The sequence below is a fragment of the Carcharodon carcharias genome, chromosome 11, assembly GCF_017639515.1.
Source record: "Carcharodon carcharias isolate sCarCar2 chromosome 11, sCarCar2.pri, whole genome shotgun sequence".
Taxonomy (NCBI): Eukaryota; Metazoa; Chordata; class Chondrichthyes; order Lamniformes; family Lamnidae; genus Carcharodon; species Carcharodon carcharias.
In genome coordinates, this window is record NC_054477.1 from 47,365,984 (window position 1) to 47,384,532 (window position 18,549).

At 43.0% G+C, this 18,549-nt stretch overlaps 1 protein-coding gene across 3 annotated transcripts in view; it reads left to right on the forward strand.

Annotated features, from left to right (window-relative positions):
- Positions 1–18,549, forward strand: part of flt1 (fms related receptor tyrosine kinase 1) — a 243,360-nt gene that overhangs the window by 190,830 nt on the left and 33,981 nt on the right. For all 3 annotated transcript variants that reach the window (XM_041198845.1, XM_041198847.1, XM_041198846.1), the window contains exons 22-27: positions 4,442–4,539; positions 5,332–5,454; positions 5,555–5,666; positions 9,625–9,724; positions 13,413–13,518; positions 17,587–17,726. In XM_041198845.1, the coding sequence (XP_041054779.1) occupies positions 4,442–4,539; positions 5,332–5,454; positions 5,555–5,666; positions 9,625–9,724; positions 13,413–13,518; positions 17,587–17,726 (679 nt within the window). The remainder of the gene's footprint in view (positions 1–4,441; positions 4,540–5,331; positions 5,455–5,554; positions 5,667–9,624; positions 9,725–13,412; positions 13,519–17,586; positions 17,727–18,549) is intronic.

The window sequence follows — 18,549 nt, forward strand, 5'->3', positions numbered from 1 at the left end:
CCCACACCACTCCTTTAGTCACATGTTTACTTCCCTTATTCTCGCGTCCCTATGCCAATTTGCACGTGGCTCGGGTAGTAATCCGGAGATTATAACTCTTGAGGAACTGTTCTTTAATTTAGGTCCTAGTTCCTGATAATCCCCAAACAGGTCCTCTTTCCTAGTCTTACCTATGTTATTTGTCCCAAAGTGGACCACAACAACTGGATCCTCCCCCTTCCTCTCCAATATCCTTTCAAGCTGGTCAGAGATGTCCCTCACCCTGGCACCGGGCAGGCAACATACCATGCGGGACTCTCAATCCTGCTTACAAAGGAAGCTATCAATTCCCCTAATTATAGAATCCCCTACAACTATCACTTGTCTTTTTGCTCGCACCTCTTGAATGGCCTCCTGTGCCACGGTGCCGTGGTCAGCTGGCTCATCCTCCCTACAGCCCTGTTCCTCACCCACACAGGGAGCAAGTATCTCATACCTGTTGGACAAGGCCAAGAGCTGAGGCTCCTCTGTTCCTGAACACAGGATCCCTCTACCTGCCTCACTTGCAGTCACACCCTGCTGACCTTGACCACTGACCGGACTTGAGGTACTTAATCTACCTGGTGTGATCGCCTCCTGATACAAAGCATCCAGGTAACTCTCCCCCTCCCGGATGTGCCGCAGCGTCTGGAGCTCGGACTCCAGCTCATCAATTCTGAGCCGGAGTTCCTCCAGCAACCAACGCTTGCTGCAGATGTGGCTCACAATGGGATCTGCCAGCTCCTACATCATACAGCAACAGCACATCACCTGCCCAGCTATCTCTACTTAGATAATTAATTTATTAATTAGCTTTGCAGCTTTTTTTCAAATTTGCTGCAGATTTCCTACCAACCAATCAGGTCACAGCTTTCCTGTGATGTCACTTTTTCAGTTTTGGCTTCAGTTACTCTGTGCCCTGAGGTCACCGCTCCGGTGCTCCTCCCTCCGAGTCTGCTTCCTGGAGACAAGGCCGCGAATCCCCGAGGTAAGCTAGATTTATACTCACTGCTCCGGTGCTCCTCCCTCCGAGTCTGCTCTCAGGATTTACACCAATCAGCTGCTTTTTCTTTAAAATCCACTTTCAGAAGAGTGTCCCTCGCAGGTCTGGTGCACTCCTGAAGGCACAGCCTCTTCCTCTCTCTCTTTTTCTTTGGGTTTGAGGAGGAGGGAGGGATGGAAATGCTACAGCAATGTAATATTTGGGGCTATTCCGTTCTTTGACCGTGGGTCCTCCTCGATTCCCTCCTGAGTCGTGGTGGCTGCGTTGACTTCTCCAAGAATGCTTCAGTCACTTCTCACCAGCGCCCTCTGTTGGATCCTTTTGTTGATGATGAGTGATTGCTTGGGCATTGTACTAATGAGCAGCTGGTGGCAGTGAATCTGTACCCTGGCTTGAATCTGGGAAGAAAGGAGAAAAATGGAATGGTGGAGCTAAATTTCGATATGGCAATAGGAAGCAAACTACCAAGACAGGAGCATGATTGTGTTAAAATGTAGGGAATTGTGGGATGGCGGATGTCAACTTGAGGATAATCAGAAATCTACAAATGGTTTTTATTTTATTATATCCTGATGTTTCTGGGAAGCGACAAGTTTGTTAATCAGAATAATTCCTTGCACTATCATCTAATTTGTTGAAGGCCAGTTGTCTGGATAGATTAATTGAAAACAGTTTTAGAAAATTTTATTTGTATTTCATGTTGATGCATGTGAATTAATTGGGACAGTTATGCAATTGCAGTGCAGGAGATGTTGACAGAACTGCTCAAAAGAGATGTCACGCTAAAACGAAAGGCTAATGATCACCAGGGATACAGGAAAGAACAGAGTGTCAGAAGGAATACCAATGCCATCACCATCGGAAGAATTTAGTTGTTTTGGACAATCATGTTAATGGTCCAATGTAGGGGAGTACGCCAAAAGTCTGTTTGAGTTCTTTATGGCAGTACTGACCCCATGCTTCCTGTTAAATCAGCTAAACCAACATTATTGTTGGCCAAGACAGAAAATGCTGCAGATGGTTGAAATATGAAATGAAAACCAAAAATTCTGGAATCACCCAGCAGGCCAGGCTGTATCTGTGGAGAAAGGAAAAAAAGCTAATGGCCGGGATTTTCTGTGCCCGCCGGCGCCAGTGTGCAGCTGGTGGGCTGCACTTCACTCAGGACTTCGAGGTTTGTCTGTCTACCTTGCTTAGGTCAGCACCAGCAATCATCAGTGCCAGGCTTCACAGACAGCACCACATTGCTTTTATTGGGGCTCATAGGCAAATCTTTACTTACCAACCAGCCATATGTGGGTTTTCAATGGTTACGGGGCTAGGGCTTGCTTGGCAAAGGGGGAGAAGCAGCCTCAGGCAAGGGAAGAGGCTGCAGGACAAGGGCTGTACAGGGGAAGGAGGGTATCCCAGGGTGTGTGTGGTGGCACATGTTGATCTGTGCAAGTGGCCTCAAGATAGTGATGCCTGAGGAGGCAGTCTCCAGACGAGATAGACATGTGAGGCTTTGTGAGAATGCCCTTGAGCTGGCTGTGAGTGAGCTGCCAGTGAACGTATGATGGGCTTTGAGTGTATGAGTTTAGAGTGATGAGTTGGTTGCTTTACCCTGGCTGCACGGATGAGATCATTCATCCTCTATCTGCATTGAATAGCCAACCTCTTCTGTGCAACATTGGCACTGATCACCACTGACATTGCCTACCTAGCCTGGTTGGTCACACCACTGCCCATCCTATGGCCAGAGCGGGAGTAGTGGATATTGCAGCAGGCCTCCATGGCATCCAAAAGGCACTCCAGTGACATGTCAGTAAACCGAGGGGCTGCAGTCCTTTTGCCTTTCGTGGGCATCTTCCTTGCAATAGTCCTAGGCTGAAAATACTGAGATGTCTGCGCACTTCTGGACTTTAAATATGGCACCTGGCGTGATGAAGTGGTGAGGTGATGGTGTGGCGGGTGAACGAGAGCCCGCTCACCATCGAAAAGGCGTGTTTCCTGGGAATGTTTTATTTATTCTTTCACGGGATGTGGATGTTGCTGCAAGGCCAGCACTTGTTGCTTATCCCTAATTGCCCTTGAACTGACCTTGCTTAGTCATTTCAGGGGTAAGTTATGTATTGATGTGGGTGTGGAGTCACATGGAGGCCAGACCAGGTAAGGATGGCAGTTCCCTTCCCTAAAGGGCATTAGTGACCCAGATGGGTTTTTACAATAATGGATGATAGTTTCATGAGGGAGAATTTTTCCTATGGTGGGCAGGCTGGATGGGAGAGGGCAGGGGTGGGCAAGGAGTTGATTGCCACTCGTGATCGGATGCACGCCGCCATTTTAGGAGTGGCTGGTAGCGTTTAGCACTACCTGTGCACGTAAGGGGAGGAGGAAGAATCGGGGCCTGTGCTCTTTCACGCACGTGCACAAGAAAGTGCAGCATTCTCCCTGAGGCACGGAGCCGCCTCAGGTAGATTGAATGGATTAGAAAGTTTTTAATCAATAAGGTTAAAATTTATTTAAACATATCCCCTCTTGTGACAGTGTCACATGAACTGGGACATGTTTGTGAAGTTAGGAAAATGTATTTATTTATTTCATAAAAGCTTCAGGAAACTTCATCCCGCCCGTGGATGAGGTTTCCTGAAAAACGTGAAGGCCGCTTGGGCTCTTCGCCTCTCAGCATTCTTAATAAGTTTAATTACTTTTTAATGGCCTTAATAGGTCATTGACAGTTCGGCTGCATGCCCGCTGAATGGAATATCGAAATGATGCGCAGTGACTTATGGACACACACCTGATGTCATCGCCTGTCATTTTATGCATCGGCATGTTGGGCCCACCCCCACACACCGACGGCAATATTCTGCCCATGGTCACAATTATTGAGGCTAACTTTATATTCCAGATTTATTAACTGAATTCAGATTGAACCCTTGTCCCCAGAGCATTAGCCTGTGTCCCTGGATTACTAGTCCAGCAACACCACCACCACGCCAACGTCTCCCCCATAACTAATGCAGTGGGTTTGGGACAATACAGCGTGAAAAGTCACCATTGCGGCCGGTATGTAAAATGACGTTTTACCAGCCCGCTACCGCACTTAGTGCAAATCTGGGACGATTCCACCCAATGTTTCAGGCATATCCCTTCATCTGAACATTTTGCCAGAATTATTTTTGTTCACATCCTGGTTCAAAGGAACAATGGTGTTCAATGGAATTGGTGAGGTTTTCCTGCAGACTACAGCCTGTTTAAGTACAAATAACTGCTAATATGGATTATTTCCATTTCCTTTATTAACTGAAAATTTACATCAGCACCAAAGAATTAAATCTTAAAGCTCTCTTTATGGTGACTGCTTTATTACTGAACCATTGTTTGCAGTAACAATTCAAAATTAACAGTGCACCCGTCTTTTTTAAAAATAATTGGTAGATGCTGATGACTTGTACAAACAACCAATTACCATGGAGGATCTGATCAGTTACAGTTTCCAGGTGGCCCGAGGCATGGAATTCCTGTCATCGAGAAAGGTTTGGATACAATACTAAGTGAAATTCAGAAACTCTGGTTCCGTGAGATTAGGAATTATTACTCATCCATCCAGTTTGTTATATTAATATAAAGACTAGACAAATATAGCAAAATCCAGAATGTTATGATGAATAATCATTCAATACTTCATTCTAATTATAATACTGGGAAAGTGGTGCTCAGCCACTTTACTGAACTTCTGAAATCCAAGTAACATCGGCACACCCATAGTGCTGTTACAGAGGGAGCTCTAAGGCTATGACCCAGCAACAGTTATGCTCCACTCAGTATCTGCTGTATCATCCTGTGTCCATTGCTTAATATTGTGTATGGGAGATCCTGTGCTTTGTTCTGAAACACTATGAAAATGTCATGGAAAGACCATAGTGCAAATATTCACATTTGTTTTCTTACCTGTTGTCCATTTGCCAATTTGGAACGTTTATGTAAACCAAGCTGAAACACTTGTTTCAGCCATTTAGAGGCACAGTGTGTGGCTGGACATGTGACGCCCAGCTCTTCCTCACACCCAGACCTGCATTGAATGATTATTACATTTAATGACTTGCTTTCAAGCTGCGATTTCTGAAAACAAATACATTTCTTACGCATGTTCTAAGGAACTCAAGCAGACTTCCTACTTATTTCCCCAGGAAAAATGTTAAATTATTATTTTTTGTATCATTAAGGAAGAGGTTTTACTAAAAAAGCTTCAGTATAAATAATGATGTCAGGAAATTCGTGGCAAAGATTGAGGAAATGAGTTTGAGAGCGTAACTCTTTTATTACAGTGCATCCATCGAGATCTGGCAGCAAGAAACGTCCTTTTATCTGAGAACAATGTAGTTAAGATCTGTGACTTTGGACTTGCACGAGATATTTATAAAGATCCTGATTATGTACGAAAGGGAGATGTAAGTTCATTTAATTACATTGCTTGTAACTTGAGAATTAAAAATGAACTTAAGTAAGGAGCTGGTCATGTCAATAATTGTTGTTCATCACTATTTGCAGGCAAGGCTCCCTCTCAAATGGATGGCCCCCGAATCTATATTTGACAAAATTTACAATACTCAAAGTGATGTCTGGTCTTATGGAGTTTTGCTGTGGGAAATATTTTCCTTAGGTATGTTATAATATCTACATCTATCACTGACATTGAGATACAGGATACTTCAGGGCTGCACATGTATGATTGACATACAGAGATGTTCATTTTAAAGTAAAATCAGGTTCATGAACATGGGACAATATTTATATAGACAAATAGCAGGGGATTTCAATTCCTAGGTCAGAACCCCGACCTTGTGATGACACCGGGTCCTGACCCTGCACTGGCATGAAAACGTGCATGTGCCATAATTTTGACACGTAAAGTGCTTGTCCGGCCCAGAGTCGCATTTGCTTCCAATTACCGACACAGATGCAGGGAGATGGGAGGATCAAGCCAATTTTAAAGAGCGAGTGGCAGCCATGACAAAATTGGAGCATAACCTGAGCAGGTTGCAGCCGGCAGGGAAGGCACCCATGCTACAAATAGGCAGTAGGTCCATAAACTTGCCAAAGGGAAAAGACAGATTAACATCTTGGATGCAGATGCCGTCAATTCTAACAGTGGCAAAAACTTCCATTTAGAAAACACCTTTAAAGTGGAAAAACTTCCAAATCAGGGGCATGAGGAGAAATAAATACAAATCCAAAGGAGAGGTAAGGAATGGTGGCCATAAAAAGGATCTGCATTTTAAATGTTAGCCTGTGCTTTCTTTTTCAGATGTTAATAGTGTGTTACTAGCATTTTCTGCTTTTATTTCGGTCTGCATTGAATCCTATCTCTCTAGTGTATATTGGTGAGCACAGCTTATCACAGAATCCATCTGTTTAAAATTTGGGGTGAGTCAGAATTAATGGTGCTAAGGATACATGATCAAAAATGGCATTTTGATGAATCAGATCTCGGAACCAAATACAATTCACATTCCAGAACAATACCAGTCATGTCATTTACAATTTTTGTTAGCTACAAAAATTATGCCAACCAAACACATTCTACCAAAAAGTATGGTCAATTCTATATATTCCAGTTTCTATTAAACTTAAACCTGATGGCCCCGATAAACCTTCTGGCATATTCCAACAATAAGGTAGGTTTGGAGTGCAGTGGAAAATCCAACAATTAGGACAGAAGCTGAATATGCCAGATCACAACCTGCACTTCTAATTTTCCTAGGGTCTTGTTTGAGACAGAGGCAGGAATTTTCCAGGCCCACCCCCCCCAGCCCCGCCCCCCATAGCCAGAAGATCCCGCCGGCGTAACGAACTGGCAAATTCCAGCCAGAATGTCTATCTGCCTCTGATGTGGCCTCCTTCATCACAGCCTGAAGGACTGGGAACTCCCATTCCAAGGAATGCCTCAGCCCTGCCAGGGGGCTACCAACCACCTACTGACCAGTGGAAATGAGACCTAACTGGAGGTTTAGGCCTGGCTGCTAGCATGGACCCCTGAAGAATACAACCACTGTGGTAAAGAACGTGGTCCCCTTCATGGCTGCTGACCACCTTTAAAATTTCAAGGTTTCAAAACTTCAGGGACTGCCCAATGCTAACCTCTCTAATTTGCCTGAGATGAACCTAAAAGGTGTGGAGTCCCATCAGAAATATTGAAATGAGAAATGAGTCCTTGAGCCCAAATAATCTGGAGGGGTCATTGGAAGCAATTCCTAGTGAGTTGATCCCAGCACTTAGGCAGGAGTAAAAACCTTTGAATTTTCAGGCCTCATCCAACAGACAGTAAATGTAAGGAATTATTCATTATCCGAGGCTGATATCAAATAATTCATAATCCAAGTGCAACAGACTGTAAGTATAGAAAAATGCATTAGTCCATATTGACAATTTATTAATTCTGACAGCCTGTTCTGTATGGCTCTACATAATTGCCAGCTGTCAGTCTTTTAAGCAGACAGCCAGCTGATTCGACTCACTTGGCATCTACTAAAATAGCTTTTCTGCTTCCTGTGTAGAGCAATTTCTGACATATGGGGTATTATGTGCTGTCTGAGTCTGCATTGTCTCCATTTTAAAATGACAAATAGTGACTATAGCTAGGATCATCCAGTGCTGTGAAGTGGGTTGGCTATTTAGCCTAGGCCATGGATGTTCACCACTGATCAATGGAGAGTGGGACCGAAAAGAGACTGGAGCAGGTTTGGGATGAAGGGTGGATATTATAAAAGTATTTGTGGAATGACCAATTAAACTAGATCATGGGATACAATTAGAGTGAGGAGAGTTATTGATTCTGTCCTGTATCTGTGTATCCAGGATCTGGTGCATTCACTGTTCTTCATGTAACTGTATTCGTGGGCTTGGTTTACTTGGTCCTTCCCAGAGGCTTCCTGGTTGCCCTCTTCTGTCCAACTCTCTCCTCTGCTTCATTTCCTATTGATCTGCAATGCATAATCACAATCCAGACCTCATGGGATTGGAGGACAGATGCTGGCAGTCAATGTTTGTCATTTTAAAATGGAGGATAATGATGGTTCATTCTACCAACAATCCCCAGTCTGACAGAAACCACTCTATTCATCAGTGTCATCCAAAGCCAGAAAAATTATTTTAGTAAACGCCTGAAGAGAGACCAAAATGAAGGCGAGTGGTGTGATGAGCCAAAAGCAACTGGTTAACAACTGTTCACTTTAGTATACTTGAGTATAACTGGTGAAATATTGAGTATATTTACAGTTTAAGCCATGACATGTTTTAAGTCATACCAAGTTCATGTCCTACTACACTTCCACATAGCTGCTTTTCATGTCTTAAATAAGGCAGTCGGCTTTCAGTTTTCACAGAAAACAAACTGAATTCCACCATGTAATGCCAAAAGCATGACTAAAGATCCAGAATCCAAGGGCAGAATTTTCAGGTTGGCATGCGAGCGTGCGCCCGACCAACTCAAGCGTAAAATAGCACGTGATGATGTTGTCCCGACGTCATCCCACGCTCATGTGATATTTCGGTCAACGGGTGTGCTCAAAAGTCGGAAGTGCACCCGCCGACAATTAAGAGGGTAATTAAGCCCATTAAAGTTGAGGCTGTCCCCAATTTTTCGTGGTCCATTCAACCTCATGGTTGGTGGATGGACAAATTGGCCAGGCGGCTTTTCCATTTTTCATGAAACCTCATCGGAGGGCGGGATGAGGTTTTTGTTATTAAATAAAAAAAATCAATAGGCAGAATTTTTATAATGTATATGTTCAGGTGACTGTTTGTAATGCTTGGACATTTTTGTTCTGATCTTAAACTCTCTATTTAATACTTTTGAAGTCTTCAGCTCCCTGAAACAGCTCTCTGCCATCAGGGAGCTTTCATTCAGCGCTCGCCTGTGCCTGCACCTATGTCAGTGCCCACCCTGGCAGCGCTGACTATTTCAATGCCCACTTCGTGGTCGGGGGCCAATCATGTTTGGCGGATCATGGGCCGGCCGATCCTGGGCCCGCTGATTGCCGACCTGAAAATTCTGCCCCATGGTACTATAGAGGATTTTAACTTTTCAGTTGTCTTAAAGCCTTGGTCTTAGGCCTTAATTCAGGACTTTTTTTCATTTATATGTTATTATTTGAGTTGTCATCTATTTTGAAGCTGTCTGTCAGCTTTTGTGGATTTTTTTAGGCTGGTGTGTACGGGTCAATGCAATAGGACTTTGGATGGTACATATCTGCACTAAGCCATGAGAAAATATTATTTCTTGACATTTTCTATATTGGATTCTTGAAATTCGGCAATTTCACTGCAGTGATCACTACCTCAAACATCCCAAACATCTGCACATATTCTTGATGGATGATAATGATGAGGAGAAATGTTGACATTTTTGCCATCCTGCCCACTAATTTTACTGAAATCCATTTTTGAGAATTGTCAGATCTGACACTGAAAAAAACAGCCAGCCCAAAGGTAATCGTTAAAGGCAGATCTCAGCTTTACACAGTATTTTTATAAGTTGCATTTATAGTGAAAAAGACAGAATTAAATGTTGCTCCTGCATCTATATTTAAAATATGGATTTATCTGCATGTTGGATTCAGGAGCATCACCATACCCAGGAGTTCAAATTGATGAAGAATTTTGCCGACGATTAAAAGAGGGCACAAGGATGCGAGCTCCTGAATATTCAACTCCAGAAATGTAAGTGGACTGATAGAGCCGACTAAAAAAAACCAAGGTCCATCTCACATCCTGATAGTTGCATGTTACAAACTCTGATTCAGAACAGAACTACACCCTTTCTACTCACTGTAATCTACCTGAATTAGTGACTAAAGAGGCCTTAAACTGAATGGTTCCAAAAAATTAACTATTGGCAAATGAGTCAGTTAATTTACAGTTTAAGTACATGTTATACATCTGTATCTGTATAAGTATGGTGTATGATGTAACGCTAATAAAAATAATCCTGATTATTATTCACTTAATGTAAAGTGGCCTTATGGCACTGGACAAGGAAATTATTGGCTAACAGTAATGTTCAGTACCTGCTAAAGAGTTAACAGCAAGATGAATTTCTTCTACAATTTCAAAAATTGGCATTATTTTCATTAAAACATTGTTGTTATACAAGGTGATTTGATAGTCATGTCTCTAATTATGAATGGTTGCGACAGAATAGATAGAGACAGACTGTTTCCACTGCTATACTGTCAACCGTGCCTCAGTTGGTAGCACTCTCGCCTCTAAATAAGGAGGTTGTGGATTCGAGTTCCACACCAGAACTTGAGCACAACAATTTAGGCTGACCTTCCAGCGCAGTACAATACTGAGGAAGTTGCACTGTCAGCTACCATCTTTCGGATGAGACAATAAACTGAGGCCTGTTTGCCCTCAAAGGTGGACATAATAGATCCCTTGGCACCTGCACAAAAATAGATTATCTGGTCATTATGACATTGCTATTTTTTCTGCGAGTTTGGTGTGCACAAATTAGCTGCTGCATTTCCTACATGACAACAGTGATTACACTTCATGATTACTGCACTGGCTGTAAAATGTTTTGGGAAATCTGGTGGACGTGAAAAGTGCTTTTTAATAAATGTAACTTTTTTTTAAAGAGGCGGAAACATAGATAAAAGATTAAGTCCAAGGTGTTTATGGCAGAGAATAGTGGAAACTATTCATTACACAGAGTATGTGGAATGTACTACTGGGGCTAGTGATTGAACGAGAGACTTTAGGAACAATTTTATCCATGCCTGGTAAACCGGGCGGGCGAGAAGTTGAGATTGCTTGAGAAATTTACCTGTCAATGATCTGCTGCCTTCCCACAGTCTTTCATGTTAACCCACTCTGTGAGAAGGTGGGAGGGAAAGCTGCCAAGAAGTGGCAGGGTCCTTCTTCAAAGAAGCACATCAGGCTCCATTGTTGTCTTTGGAGCCTGACTGTCATTTTCCTCTGTGACCTGAGTGGAGAAACCATCGTGGCTTTTGTGAACTGAAACAACAGATCAGACAAAGATGAGCAGGCTTGACATTTGGAGCACTTCTCCGTGCATATCATCCTACCTCTACTCAGCACTAATATTCCCTGGGTTCAGACTCAATAAAGGAGAGTTTTCAGAGAATGATTGAAATGACAACATGGGAGGTCATTTGAATCCCCAGTGCCTGGGCCAATGATGTTGCTCTCTCCTGTAGTTCCATTCCTCCGAGTTGATTTTATATTCCTCATTGTCAAATATTTATCTCATTCCCTTTAAATTGATATTCTAGTCACTGCCTCAATACCTACTAATGGTGAAGTATCCCATGACCTGGATCTCAGTAGAAGAACCTTCCTTCCCAACTTGGTTCTTCCAGTGAGTATCCTCAGTCTTCGCCCCCTTGTACTCATTGCCGCTCATGCCCTAAAATCTACAGGTTTCACTTACCTTTCCCTTGCTGCTCCTTTCTTGGTGCTGCTTCCAATTACCACATTGTTGCTGTTTCTGCTCCACTGGCTCTGCAGGACCAAATGCTCTGTCAGTGTTGGTAGATGATTCAACTTGTTCCATATTGGAACAATAATATGTTCGCAGCTGGCGAGAGTGCAAGAAAAGGAAAGCTTATTTGTGTACTGTATCTAAGAATCTACATGCCTCTGTTGCCTCTAGACTCAACTACTCCAACATCTTATTTGCCAGTCTTCAATTCTCAACCATCCATTAACTTCAACTTGTTTAAATTTGTGCATATGTATCCTGTCCTAAATTCTGCTTGTTACTCTCCACACCCTTATTTCCTCTGGTATGGGAGTTCAGAACAAGTGGACAACATTAAATTAGAGCTTGATGTCAGAAAGCACATTTTCAGACAAAGGACAGTGGAAACCTGGAACTGTCTCCTTCAAAAAGCTGCTGAAACCAGGGCTGTGAATCACACAGGAGGGAAACCCAAACTCAGCAGAGCCCTTTGAACTTAGTGCTGAGTTAAAACAGACCCCATTTTGACTGTTGTAAGGGCCTTAACTCAATGTGGGAGTCACAAATTGATGCAGCAGACGTAAATGCTCTTGAAGGGCGGATAAGATCTATATAACTGTCATATTCTGAAGTTTTTTTTAAAATCCCCCACTCTTTAAACTTTAAAAGAAAATAGGCTGCAGCTGTCAGTGAGAGTTAAAAAGAAAACACCATCTAATGGATTGCCTTGATTAACAGGCCTTCTGATGCTGCTTAGAAAAAACATCCATTATCTTCTGGTCATGTAGTTTCAATGGAAAGATTTGTTGACATTTCCCCAATGGCTATGATTATGTCATTATGAATGCTTGTCTGAGTTTCAAAAGCTATAATTACTCAACAGGGGGTTCTGAGTTCACAGTTCGATTGACAGCTTAACAAGGATGAGCTTTCTAGATGTGGGGTCTGAATAAAAGTTTGCTTTTATAAAAGAGATTTACACTTGAGGAGATTTAAAAGTTTTGAATGGATTTTATGAATGGGAATTTTTTTCACTATTAAGTGTGTAGGAGTGAAAGCTCTATTATATTGTTAGACATTTATCTTTTTCATATGCACATGGCTCCTGAGGCCTGCCCACGGTGGATGCTGGGTGAGTGGCTATGGAGATGGCATGGAGAGGTATGAGGGGCCGTGGGTGGTTTGTGTGGGAAGATGAGTTGGCATTGAGTTGACTTGAAGGATATGAGGTGTGGGTGAGGGATGTGAGGGGTGAGGAAGAGAGGGTCAACAGCTTCTGAAGGCATGAAGTCTCAGTGAACTGAGACAGGCCTTCTAACCAGCCCGCCTTGGTTTTGCCCTCCCGCTTGCCTCTGTGGTCAGTAAGCCCGACTCCATCTCAGACCAGCCACCACCCCCCCAGAGAGAAAATCATATAATTCAAAGTATTTTTACCTAGGTGGGTCCAGTGAGTCAGGAAATTTCCTGACTTGAGCTGTCCATCTTGGTAGCCAAAATCCAGCCCTAAGTCAATAGAATAATTCAAAACTTAGATATATTTTTTGTTAGGTAAGGGATATGAAGCATAGTTGGGTAAATGGAGTTGAGGTACAGATTAGCCAGAATCTAATTGAATGGCAGAGCAGGCTGAATGGCTGACCCATGTTCCTATCTAGTGGTATGTAGCAGATTTTCTCCAACCTTTTAATGTCCTCAAAATATGAGGACCTCAGTTAGTACTAAAACCTACTTAAGCTCAATTCCTTCTCTGGCAAATCAAATGTGGTCTGAAAAGAATCAGCTGCATTGAATTAGTTTGATTTTAGGACATGGTGTTTACAGATTGCATCTAGAATTTATTTTACATTGTCACTAAAAACATAAATTAACATAATTGTTTATTTTAAAGTCAGACAATCTAATTATTTGTTGGGTCTATTCTAGTTATCAAACATTACTTGACTGCTGGCATGTTGATCCCAAAAAACGACCTACATTCATTGAGCTTGTGGAAAGGCTTGGAGATTTATTGCAGGCAAATGCTCAACAGGTACTCAGGTTTTTTCTTTCAATGCACTGAATTTCTTTCACGGTTAGATATAACATTTATTAAGTTTCAGGTTCAAATTGTCATTAAAAAAATGTGATCTTCATTTTACCAAATTTTCTGGTGCTTTTAATTACAATAATTTTCTTGCAACTTAAGGCAGGATTTTACACGTCGGTGAGCAAGGGCAATGCCCACTCGCCAATGTGTAAAATGCCGCTTGGTGACGTCAGGGGGATCTCCCAATGCCACCGCACCCCATTTAAATTTTCAGTAAGGCGGGGGCGCAGCAAAATCAGTTGCGTGCCCGCCGACCTGTCAATGGCCAATTGAGGCCATTGACAGAGGCAATTAAGTAATTAAAGGACATGCCCGTCCAACGTTAATGTTAGCGGGCAGGCCAGGAGTCCCAGCGGGAACTAGAAAAAGCATGAAACCTCATCCAAGGGCGGGATGAGGTTTCATGTAGCTTTTTAAAAATGTTAAAGTTTTTGTGAAAATTATGGACATGTCCCAACTCATGTGACATTGTCACATGTGGGGACATGTTAGGGAAATTTTATTTTTAGGTTTTTGAGATTTACAGCCGATCTCCCTGAGGCTGCACTTAGCCTCAAGGAGATGAGTGCACTCATTCAAGCACAACTGCGAAACAGTGCACTTTCGATTTTGGGATTTCCCCCGACCAGCACAGGAAGCGCATAACGCTTCTGTGCGGATGCCATGCTGGGTGGGTCTTAATTGGCCCACCCACGTAAAATGGCACCATGCCCCCAATTGGGGCCACAAATCAGAAGCGTGCTTGTGCATGCCAGCCATTCAACTTCCTACCCGATGGGGGGAGAATTCAGCCCTCAGGTGTATCCAGTCAAGTGGATTATCTATATTTTGTGTAATATATACAATGTAAAAGCAAGAAAAAAACATCATTTTGGGGAAACTCATAAATATTGGCATAATTGGAATCATCTCAGCCACATGACATTGATATAAAATTATCATATTTGAAAATTAATTATTTACAGCTAATTTGCATAACTCTGTCATTGTCTCAGTTTTATTCCAGTGTGCAAATTTATGTTACAGCTTTCAGGATTTACATGTCAGATTGACAGCCTCATCTATATTTGTTTGACCTAATGAAATGGTACGGATAACCATAATAAAGAAATAATAATAAGCCAGTTCATGAATGCTTGAAATGGCTCTTGATAATATTTGCATTTAAAATATATAAAACCATTTAATATTTTAAAGTTATCATGGTTCAAGGGATTGGGTGGTTTGAGTAAGAACATTGCATTCACAGCTCTGGGACTTGAGCACGAACCTAGCCAGGAATGATAGAATGATAAAACCCTCCGCTTTTGTAAGAGTTCTGGCTGAAGTGAATTTATGTAATAAATGATTTATGACGTAATTCAGTAAGTTTCAAGGTACTGGTGGATAAGAATAACAGGAGTCCTTGGGTTAAGGTGCTTAACTGGGGGAAGGCTAATTAGAAACAATATTAGGCAGGAACTGAGGAATCTAGACTGGAGGCGGATGTTTGAGGGCAAATCAACAACTGACATGTGGGGGGCTTTCAAATGTCAGTTGATAAGAATTCAGGACCGGCATGTTCCTCCTAGGATGAAGGATAAGTATGGCAAGTTTCAGGAACCTTGGATAACGAAGGATATTGTGAGATTAGTCAAAAAGAAAAGGGAAGCATTTGTAAGAGCTAGAATGCTGGGAACAGATGAAGCCCATGGAGAATATAAAGAAAGTAGGAAGAAACTTAAGCAAGGAATAAGGAGGGCTAAAAGGGGTCATGAAAAGTCATTGGCAACCAGGATTAAGGAAAATCCCAAGGCCTTTTATACATATGGAAAAAGCAAGAGGGTAGCCAGAGAAAGGGTAGGCCCACTCAGGGACAGAGGTGGGAATCTGTGTGTGGAGCCAGAAGAAATGGGAGAGATACTAAATGAGTACTTCTCATCAGTATTCACCAAAGAAAAGGACTTAGCAGTCAATTTGTCTAGGGAAGAGTGTGTAGACAGCCTGGATCATGATGAGATCAAAAAAGAGGTGTTAGGCATCTTGATGGGTGTTAAAGTGGATAAGTCCCCAGGGCCAGATGGGATCTACCCGAGTACTACGGTAGGCAAGGGAGGAGATTGCTGGGGCCTTGACTGAAATCTTTGTATCCTCACTGGCTACAGGTGAGGTCCCAGAAGGCTGGAGATTGGCCAATGTTGTTCCTTTGTTTAAGAAGGGTAGCAGGGATAATCCAGGAAATTACAGGCCGGTGAGCCTTACGTCAGTGGTAGGGAAATTATTGGAGAAGATTCTTCATGACAGGATTTACTACCATTTGGAAGCAAATGGGCATATTAGTGAGAGTCCGCATGGTTTTGGGGAGGGGAGGTCATGTCTCACTAACTTGATCAAGTTTTTCGAGGAAGTGACAAAGATGATCGATGATGGAAGGGCAGTGGGTGTTACTTACATGGATTTGAGTAAGGCCTTTGACAAGGTCCCTCATGGCAGACTGGTACAAAAGGTAAAGTCGCATGGGATCAAAGGTGAGCTGGCGAGATGGATACAGAATTGGCTTTCTCATAGAAGACTGAGGGTAGAAGTGGAAGGGTGCTTTTCTGAATGGAGAGCTGGAGTTCCGCAGGGATCAGTGCTGGGACCTTCGCAGTTTGTAGTATACGTGTGATTTGGAGGAAAATGTAACTGGGCTAATTTGTAAGCTTGCAGGTGACACTAAGGGTGGAGGAATTGCAGATAGTGAAGAGGATTGTCAAAGGATACAACAGGATATAGATCGGTTGGAGACTTGGGCGGAGAAATGGCAGATGGAGTTTAATCCGGACAAATGCGAGGTAATGCATTTTAGAAGGTCTAATACTGGTAGGAATTATACAGTAAATGGCAGAACCCTTAAGTGCATCGATGGGCAGAGGGATCTGGGTGTACAGGTCCACAGGTCACTGAAAGTGGCAACACAGGTGGATAAGGAAGGCATATGGCATGCTTGCCTTCATTGACAGGGGTATTGAGTATAAAAGCTGGGAAGTCATGCTGCAGCTGTATAGAACCTTGGTTAGGCCACACTTGGAATATTGCGTGCAATTCTGGTCACCACATTACCAGAAGGATATGGAGGCATTGAAGAGGGTGCAGAGGAGGTTTACCAGGATGCTGCCTGGTCTGGAGGTTATTAGCTATGAGCAGAGGTTGGAGAAACTCAAATTGTTCTCACCAGAGCAACGGAGATTGAGGGGTTACTTGATAGAAGTTTACAAAAATATGAGTGGCATGGACAGAGTAGATAGTCAGAAGCTTTTTCCCAGGGTAGAAGAGTCAATTACTAGGGGACATAGATTTAAGGTGAGAGGAGAAAACTTTAGAGGAGATGTGCGGGTCAAGTTTTTTTTTTTTACACAGAGTGTAGTAAGAGTGTCTGGAATTCGCTGCCAGAGGAGGTGGTGGAAGCAGGTACGATAGTGATGTTTAAGAGGCAGCTTGACAAATACATGAATAGGATGGGAATAGGGGGATACAGACCCCGGAAATGCAAAATGTTTTAGTTTGACAGGCAATATGATCGGCGCAGGCTTGGAGGGCTGAAGGTTCTGTTCCTGTGCTGTACTTTTCTTTGTTCTTGTTCTAATCCCAATCTAGTTCCAAGTGGTTATAAATTCACAGCACAAAATTACTATTAATGAATCACACATTTGCCATTCTCAGATAATGGCTGATAGGAGTAATGGAAATGTCACATCGGTCCAATAGAGTATATTAATTCTGAGGCTGGGATTACACAACATTGAGAGAATATTTCTCCTGTTATTTACAAAGAAATAACAATGGTGGATTCAAACACATTTATGAGCTTGCTTCATATAAGGAGTGGAGAAGATCTTCCTGCATTTTTAGACAGCCTAAAGCTACCTTATTCTGCTCCTGGCTAAGTTTACCGTACGTTATTATTGGCTGCAAGGAGCAAAACTTTTCACTACTTTTAAATATCAGCACTTTATTTTGCCTTTAAAACAAAGGAAATGTTCTCATTTGCAGGATGGAAAGGATTACATCCCACTGAGTACCATGCTGGGAACGAATAGTTTCCGTTTTTTAGTCCCAACGTCACCAGATTCCTGCTTGGGAGAAGAAATGGAGAATTTAAAATTTAATTCTGAACACAAAGGAAACTTTGGGTAAGATATATTACTCTTTATCCAAAAAGTGTAAATATTCACTGAAAAGGGGCTGAATTTAGGGGAGCCCACTGGAGAGGACATGATGTTTCGGGGGGCTGGGAGAATTGGGCAGGAGGTCCTGCATCTGGTTCCCAGCTTTGGGCAAACTGTCCCCAGTTTAGTCGGGGGCGGGAAGGGCCAGGTGTGGAAATCCTGCCCACTGGTGCCACGATGCCAGTTAGGTCATAAGTGAACCCCTTAAAACCAATTATCCCAGAGCCCACCAGAATTTAGTGGTGACTCAGGGATTCAGCAGGACTGGCACAGGTCTCCTGTGGCTCCTGAAGGCCACCCAACAAATAGCTTCGTAGGGAGGGGTCTGTCGTTGACAGGAACTCAGTGCCCAATAGAAGGACCAATCAACGGAAAGTTGGGGTGCCACTGAAAGTCACCTCTGTCCTTGCATCCGACCCCTTCCCCACCCTCGCCACTGATCCCATCCCCATGATGCCCCATCCTGCCCACACTCGCCTGTCTCCAGGGATCCAGTGTCGATCCTCTGGGTAGGCCTTAAGGCATTACTGGCAGCAGTCACTGCTCCCAGTGGCGCTGCCGGCAGTGGAGGGCTGGCAGCTCTGGGGGTGGGATTTCCCCCCTCTGGGGACTTTAATCACGTAGGAGGCCATGCTGGCCTGTTAAGTGCCTGAGTGCACTTAAATAGTATCAGGATCTCCGCACAGTAGCATTGCTGGAGCTAAATTCCACTCAAGGCCCCCTTTACCAAAACAAATCAACAGTGAAACCACTATTGTTGTAAGTACAGAGATAATTTACTAAGAAC